At 54.1% G+C, this 8370-nt stretch overlaps 2 protein-coding genes across 2 annotated transcripts; both read left to right on the top strand.

The window, feature by feature from the left end:
• Nucleotides 1-1980: 1980 nt before the first annotated feature.
• LOC123094712 (scarecrow-like protein 9) lies at nt 1981-4249 on the top strand. Its single transcript, XM_044516649.1, has one exon. The coding sequence runs from the start codon at nt 2019-2021 to the stop codon at nt 3906-3908; it is 1890 nt and encodes a 629-aa protein (XP_044372584.1). The 5' UTR covers nt 1981-2018; the 3' UTR covers nt 3909-4249.
• A 647-nt stretch (nt 4250-4896) lies between these two features.
• Nucleotides 4897-6845, top strand: LOC123094711 (scarecrow-like protein 9). The gene has a single exon (XM_044516648.1). The coding sequence runs from the start codon at nt 5043-5045 to the stop codon at nt 6843-6845; it is 1803 nt and encodes a 600-aa protein (XP_044372583.1). The 5' UTR covers nt 4897-5042.
• The last annotated feature ends 1525 nt before the right edge of the window (nt 6846-8370 follow it).

Raw genomic sequence — 8370 nt, 5'->3', positions numbered from 1 at the left:
GCGGGGCGGTTTGCCGCGCTCCAGCGGCCGCGGGAAACAAGCGCGCGCGGAAATCGTTTGCGCACGCCTATAAAAGCTGCGCGCGCCACGCGCCTTCTCCACACACATCTCTTCCCCTCTCCCTCTCCCTCTCTGCCACGCGCCGCTCCAGCGTCCCGCCACCGACGCGCCGCCATGCCGCCGCGCCGCCGAGGAGCGTCCGGCTACCGCGACGTTCGCCTGCGGCCCAACGGCAGCTACACCGCGGAGATACGCTCCGGCGAACTCCGGCTCGCCCTCGGCACGTACGGGACGGCGCGACAGGCCGCCCGCGCGTACGACGCGGCGGTGTGGCGCCTAGGCCGGCCGCGCGGCCAGAGGAACTTCCAAGATGTGTACACGCTCGAGCAAGCGCTCAACCTCGCCCCTCTGCCTCGTCTGAACACGGTGGAAGACCGTGCGGAGCACGCCGAGCGGCAACGCCGCCTCCTCGTCGCCCAGGAGGACGAGAGGGTCATGGCGGACAGGCGCCAGCGCCACCCGGAGGACGTTGCCTACGAGCAAGCCTACTGGGCAAGGCGCCGCGAGGAGGACACGCAAAGGCGCCGCGCGTCGCGGTTGGACAAGCGTCGGCGGAAGGGGTTGGCGAATGCGCAGTCCGACCTCGTTGCAGCAGGTGGGCGGTCGTTCTTCACGCCGAACGATGAGCGGTGGCTGGACATCTGGCTATCTACCTCGGACGACACCGCCGAGGATGATAGTGGTGATGATGATGGCGACTTAGAGTAGTTTTTTTTGTTAATGCAATCTATGTTTATCGTTTGTCGTTTTTATTTTATGCAATCTATGTTTCGGATGTAAAATACCTTTGTATTGTTTAATCTATGCAATCTATCAAGTTTTTTTTTAAAATTTCAACTTTTAAAAATGCATACATTTCTAGTCGCGCGCGCTGCATTTTAGCGCGCTGCTGGAGCGGCGCGCGCGCTGCATTTCAGCGCGGCTGCTGGAGCCAGCGCAGGCGGGCGCGCAAAACCAGCCACAGCGCGCGCTAATAGGTTTTTTGCGCGCAGCGCTTTAGCACGGCTGTTGGAGATGCTCTAAGTAAATGTATCTCTTTACTTAGCATATTGTAATTCCTTTTGCTTCTGGCTGGGGTATGTCACATGCCAATTGCATTGCATGGGCCATATTTTTTACCGATAGCAAATATGGTAACCAATTTCGTTGCCTCTGAAACTCTTCTAACTAACACGAACCTGTGCCCATTGTGTGTTATATTCGTATTGCTTGCCTGAAATTGCTATTCTCTCTATGCTTTAATATTTCAGGTCACATGTTCATTGATTGAGCGTTATGTTTACTAGCAGATTTATAGTGCTACTGGGCCTGTGTGCAGTGAATGGGATAAACTGCAGGCCTGAAGGTACCGAATGACTTCTTCAATCTAATAGTGAATTAGTGATTACAGATTAAACAAAATACTGGCTCATGAGAGATGAAAGCATGCTAAAAACTGCAATTATGTGTTTTAATACTGAAAAAAATGCAAGTTCGCATGTAACAGTATACTTCTCCCTTGTGGTTGCTAAATTTATAGTATTACAATGCTAAACTTTGTTTAGTCGTTCAGTAAGGACTGTTGTTTTTCCTTAATTTTTGTAAATATTTGTAAATTTTGGTTGTTCCTGCTATCTTGGCGCTTTCATAATGAAAAGGACATGCTACCAGGTGTGTTCGAGAAAAATAATCAACCTATAGAAATATATTCTAGGACAATCATACTATTGTGTGATGCGGACAAACAGGAGGATCAGCCATGTCCTGATATATACTATAGGACAATTCTTTTTTTAAGAGCCATAAGCCATGTCCATTTGGAGGATGTCGTTGATTCCAAGTCTCCAGGCATGGGAAGAACCGACCCCTTTCTCTGTACAAGAGCAACCAGCCATATCCTTGTGGAGCGCAGCACCATCACCAGTTCAGTTCACCAACATATCCATCACCCCGAGGAGTTGCTGGGGCTGAAGGAACACATGGAGCCCCCGCCGCAATCTCCATCCGTCTACCTCGACATTCCTCCGTCGCCCTATGGCGGCACTGTCGGGGACCTGGTGCTCCCATACATCACTCGCATTCTGATGGAGGAGGACATCGACGACAGGTTCTTCTACCAGTACCCAGACCATCTTGCCTTCCTCCAGGCGCAGCAGCAATTTACCCAAATTCTTGATGATGCCAAGAACTTACTGTCCGGTGAAGGCGGCGACATGGAGAAGATGCATTCCGATGAGTCTTTGCAGGGTATTCGTGGAGGCAGCATGTGCTTGGCTGACAAGGACGTCCCGAGTTGGACGTTCTCGGATGGTGCTGAGGTGGACAATAATGGTGATCAGAGCAAACTCAACCCCTCCAATAGAGACATGCTTAACTTTGCATTCTTGAAAGGCATGGAGGAGGCCAACAAGTTCTTGCCTAGAGACAACCAACCGCAGGCTGATGTCTTCAGCATCAACCAAGCAAAAGAGATTTTTGGGGGACGGAAGGCTCGGCGTGATGCGGACAAGCCGGAGGAAGTGGTGGGCAGGGCCAGCAAACTGCTGATGCCGGAGCTGGAAGAGGATGGCGCCCGCGAGATGATCAACAAAATAATGCTGAATAGTTACGAACTATGCGGGGAGACCATGGAGGAGCTGCAAATCACCATGGAGAACATCAGAGCTGATAGAAAAAATAAGAAGGCGGTGCGGGGAAAGCAGGGAAAGAAAGAGGCGGTGGACCTGCGCGGGCTGCTGCTATGCTGCGCACAGGAGGTGGCCACCGGCAACCGTCATGGTGCGGGCAATCTGCTGAAACAGATCAGGCAGCATGCTTCCGCAACAGGAGATGCCGCTCAGCGGCTGGCGCATTGTTTCGCCAAGGGGCTTGAGGCCCGGCTGGCGGGCACTGGGAGCCAGGTGTACAAGTCACTCATGGCGAAGCACACCTCGACCATGGAGTTCCTCAAAGGTTATGAGCTGTTCATGGCAGCCTGCTCCTTCAAAAGGGTGGCGTTCACATTCTCCAGCATGACCATCTTCGATGCCGTGGAAGGGAAGAGCAAGTTGCACATTGTGGATTATGGCTTGCATTATGGGTGCCAGTGGCCGGGCCTGCTGGCTTGGCTGGCGACTAGGGACGGCGGGCCACTGGAAGTGAGGATCACCGGGATTGACCTCCCGCAGCCTGGGTTCCGCCCAGCTAAGAGGCTTGAGGAGACAGGGCGGGCACTCAGCAACTGTGCCCGTCAGTTTGGCTTGCCGTTCAAGTTCCGTGGCATCGCGGCTAAGTGGGAGACTATCCGTGCCGAGGACCTCAACATCGACCCTGACGAGGTGCTTGTGGTGAATGACTTGTTCAATTTCAACACCTTGATGGACGAGAGCCTTGTTATCGACAGACCCAGCCCCAGGGATGTGGTCCTCAGCAACATCCGGGAGATGCAGCCAGTTGTGTTCATCCAAGGTGTTGTGAACGGTTCGAGCGGCCCATTTTTCTTGGCGCGGTTCCGGGAGGCGCTCTTCTTTTACTCATCGGTGTTCGACATGCTTGATGCCACCACACCACCAGATAGCTACCAGCGCTTCGTTCTCGAGCGGGACATGTTCGGGCAGTGTGCTCTGAATACTATCGCCTGCGAGAGTGCAGACCGGGTAGAGCGTCCTGAGACATACAAACAGTGGCAGCTGAGAAACCAACGTGCAGGCCTCAGACAGCTGCCACTGAAGCCGATTATCACTAAGGTGGCAACAGGCAAGGTCAAGAGCCTGTACCACAAGGAGTTTGTTGTGGATGTGGATCAGGGGTGGTTGCTGCAGGGGTGGAAGGGCCGCATCCTATATGCTCACTCGGCGTGGGTGGCAGACGACACTAGCTCGGAGTATTAGCTGCCTTTTTCTGCATAGGAAAGGTTAATGTTATGGAGATTTGTATACGATACAGCTGAGGCATCCCCTCCTGTTTCCTTCAAACATCTTAAATTTCGCTCTTAGACACGAATATGAATAACACCAGGGTGCCACTTGCCGCATGCTAAATGTCTCCTGTAAGCTGCCTTAAAGTTACATTTTTTTTAGACATTAAGTTTCAGTTTGATGAGTAAAGACTTAATGTAAAGGTCAATTGCTGTTGCAGCAGCAGATGTTTATGTGCTTCCACTCATTCTTCTTCTTCAGTTATCTCATTAAGACATGATACCCGAAGAAGAAGATATATAATCTGTAGTCTTGTATAAGAGGACCAATAAATTCAGTGTCATGTGTAAAAGGATTGCTGGAAATTGTTCAAAGAAAAAGGATAACTCAAATGTCTTGAATTTGTAATTTCTTTCTCTGCGTTTTCATCTTACAAATCCGTTTGCCTACTTGCAGGTGTCCAAGTGTGGAGCAGGAAAGAAACATAACTGTACATGGTTAAAGGTTACATGCATCTAGAAACTGGCTACTACATGTGAGCTAATCAATTTTCAGGATAATACTAGAGAACTTTCAATTATTTTACCTGCTAGTGCTACTACATGTCGAACTCACAACAGCCTGACATTTTAAAACATATATTGATGTCTACAAGAAAGTTGACTGCTTCTGAAGTTCTGATCAGACAAGGACAGAATGCTGTCTGCGACAACAAGATGGATATAATCTTTCTCAAAAGCCTCTCTTTGTCCATGTGTGCAGGCGCAGGTCGGCCGGTGGACAGTTAAACTAACCTTGTGAAATGTGAAGCTACGATGGTTCCAATAGACAGCAACGAACTGTACGATGTCCGAGGTGCTTGTTGGCTTCACATGAAATGGATGGATGACAGTGATATATCCACTCCAAATCCAATATAGTTTCACTGCATCATCAGAGATCAGCATGCACTCCACTATGGCTGCCACACCGGAGGAGTTGTTGTTGGGCCTCGCTGAGCCTGCACCACTGTCCCCATCCGTCTTCCTCGATCTTCCTCCGTCCCCGACGACCCATGGTGACTCACAGCAGCCGCAGAACGACCTGGCCCTGGAGTACATTTCGCGCATGCTCACTGAGGAGGACATCGTCGACAAGTTCTTCTACCAGTACCCTGACCACCCGGAGCTCCTGCAGGCCGAGCAGCCCTTCGCCGAGATCCTTGCCGACACCTCATCCGACGCCCACGAGTCCTTTGCCTCCTCCACCTCCATCTTGATGCCCAGCCAAGGTAACGGCACGGACTTCATAGTTTCCGGGTGCCAAGTACAGTATCCAGCCTTCTTCTTGAACGGCACAGGCACAGGCACAGGCACTGTGGAGCCCAGTGGTTTGGTGTTTCCCATTCCCAGCGAGAGCAGCACCAGAACGGACATGCTGTCGAGCATGGCTTTCTTCAAAGGCATGGAGGAAGCCAACAGGTTCTTGCCCGCAGACAATGTGATGGTGGCTGGCAGGGGGCGCAAGAAGAGGTGGTCTGGCATGGATGCCGAGACGGAGGCGGGCTTGGGCAGGAGCAGCAAGCAAATAACGGCGCTGCCGCGTAGTGTCTCGGAGGAGGAGGAGGAGACCACCGCGCTGGAGATGCTGGACCGGCTGGTCCTCAACGGCTACGATGCGCACCCGGGCGAGATGCAGGAGGTGGTACGCGTCACCTTGGAGGACAAGGAGAACAAGGCAGCAGTTGGCAGGCGCGGGAGGCGCGGGGCGAGGCACACGGTGGTGACTGACCTAGAGACCCTGCTGATCCGCTGCGCTGAAGCAGTGTCCAGCAACGACGTGCGCGGCGCCAGCAAGCTGCTGGAGCGGATCAAGTGGCACTCCTCGCCGACGGGGGACGCCAAGCAGCGGCTGGCGCACTACTTCGCCCAGGGGCTGGAGGCACGGCTGGCTGGCACGGGGAGCCGGCTGTACCGAGCGCTCATGGGGAAGCACACCTTAACCGTTGAGCTCATCAAGGCCTACCATCTGCACATGGCTGCCTGCTGCTCGATCAAGGTTGGTTTGCTCTTTGCCATCAACACCATCTGCAAGGCCGTTGCAGGGAGGAGGAAACTGCACATTGTGCACTACGGCATCACCACCGGATTCCAGTGGCCGGACTTGCTCCGGTTGCTGGCCAACAGGGAGGGCGGGCCACCGCAAGTGAGGATCACCGGCATTAACACCCCTCGCCCCGGGCTCCGTCCGGCTCAAATAATGGAGGAGGCGGGGGACCGGCTCAGCAACTGTGCTAGGCAGTTCGGCGTGCCATTCGAGTTCCGCGCCATCGCATCCAAGCTGGAGGATGTCCGGGCTGAGGACCTGCACATCGACCCAGACGAGGTGCTGGTCGTGAACAGCCTGTACGAGTTCAGGACCTTGATGGACGAGAGCCTAACCTTTGACATGGTGAGCCTGAGGGACATGGTGCTCAACAATATCAGCAAGATGAGGCCGGGTGTGTTCGTTCAGTCCCTCGTCAATGGACCATACAGCGCGGCTTTCTTCATGACGCGGTTCCGCCATGCCTTGTACTACTTCACGGCCTTGTTCGATGTGATGGAGAACACCGTTCCACGGGACAACGACCAGAGACTTCTGGTGGAGCGGGACATCTTTGCACGCTCCGCCATTAACATGATCGCCTGTGAAGGCGCAGACCGGGTGGAGCGCCCTCAGAACTACAAGGAGTGGCAGGCGCGGAACGAGCGAGCGGGGCTAAGGCAGCTGCCCTTGGACCCTGATGTTGTTCTGATCCTCAAGGACCAAGTGAAGAGTCGGTACCACAAGCATTTCATGATCAGCGAGGATCACCGCTGGCTTCTGCAAGGATGGAAAGGCCGGGTGCTCTATGCACACTCCACATGGGCTTCTCAAGTGATAGATTGAAGTGCCAATACATGCAACTTTCATCAGTGTTTGGTGGTCTGTTGCAGTACCAGATGCGTGTTTGCTCCTCTTTTGTATCTGTAACTTTACTAGTAACCGAAACAATTTTCAGGTTGTCGAGTGGCACCTGTTTGTTCAAAGCTGCTGTGACCACACATATATCTTTTTAAACACAGAACATGTAAACTTATCAGTGATGAGGGGCGACCGCGAAGGCGATCGCAAAGGCGGCCGCGGGGACAACCGTGGGGAGCATGGCGTGGCGGCGCCCCGGGCGGCCTCGTCCTCTCAGCGTTGTGGCAGTCGGTTCTGGGCCCTCGCCGGCTCGGACTCCGATGACTCCGACGAGGAGGAGATCCGGGACGGAGACAGCTCCGGGGCGGGGGAGTATTCCCCAACGCCCAGTGATCATATCTGCGAGGCATTACGGATTGGCTACTCCGAGGAGGAGGTGGCCGGACTCGTTGAGGGGATCGTTCCGGTGAATGATCGAGCCTGTGATGGACTGGGCAAGGCGGAAGTCGTCGAGGTTCTCCGACGAGTTGTGCATCGTCAGACGGCTCCGTCGGCGATTCGTCCTTGGAAGGGGCCTCTACCTAAGGTACGTCTCCCATCTCTTACCCTTGGCGATTTTTTGGGCTCTTGGAAGGTCGTTAAAGGTCGCCGGAAGAAGATCCGGCCGATGGCGGCGCCGGTGCCGGTCGTGGATCTCGGTGAGATCCAGGCAGCCAGAACGGCTCGTTTGAAATATTTGTTGGGCCAAGGTGGGCCTGATGTGGAGCGTGTGGGCTTGGGCGCAACAGTACATGGGCAAGTGGGCCAGGAAGCGACCCAAGGCACCGACGGGGGTCGTGCGGCACACGCGTTGCGTGATTCGGGATCACCAGCGGATTCGGGTCGCGTACTGCGTTGTTCCAGGATCGCTACGCCAGGTTTCCCTAGGCTAGGGTCTGGACGTGCGTCTCGCGTTCCTCCGTCGTGCAAGGGTCAACGCCCGGAGCGGGTAGCATGGCAGGTCGGGGGACCGGACCGCCGCCCATAGCTGAACCACCTCTGCCGCAAGGAGCTCCACGGCCCAGGCCACCTGCCCGCTGTCGGTGTCAAACCGGCGGATCTCGGGTAGGGGTCACGAACTGTGCGTCTAAGGCTAATGGTAGCAGGAGGCGGGGGACAGAATGTTTACCCAGGTTCGGGCCATCTCTATGGAGGTAATACCCTACTTCCTGCTTAATTGATCTTGATGATATGAGTATTATAAGAGTTGATCTACCACGAGATCGTAGAGGCTAAACCCTAAAAGCTAGCCTATGATTATGATTGTTATTGTCCTACGGACTAAACCCTCCGATTTATATAGACACCGGAGGGGGCTAGGGTTACACAGAGTCGGTTACAAAGAAGGAAATCTACATATCCGAATTGCCAAGCTTGCCTTCCAAGCAAAGGAGAGTCCCACCCGGACACGGGACGAAGTCTTCAATCTCGTACCTTCATAGTCCAACAGTCCGGCATAAGCATATAGTCC

The sequence above is a fragment of the Triticum aestivum genome, chromosome 4B, assembly GCF_018294505.1.
Source record: "Triticum aestivum cultivar Chinese Spring chromosome 4B, IWGSC CS RefSeq v2.1, whole genome shotgun sequence".
NCBI classification, from domain to species: domain Eukaryota; kingdom Viridiplantae; phylum Streptophyta; class Magnoliopsida; order Poales; family Poaceae; genus Triticum; species Triticum aestivum.
This window is presented reverse-complemented; position numbering and strand designations above follow the sequence as displayed.

What these genes read in the sequence shown, in the direction of transcription:
- LOC123094712 (XM_044516649.1), top strand. Translation starts at nt 2,019, where the DNA reads ATGGAGCCCCCGCCGCAATCTCCATCCGTCTACCTCGACATTCCTCCG.
- LOC123094711 (XM_044516648.1), top strand. Translation starts at nt 5,043, where the DNA reads ATGCTCACTGAGGAGGACATCGTCGACAAGTTCTTCTACCAGTACCCT.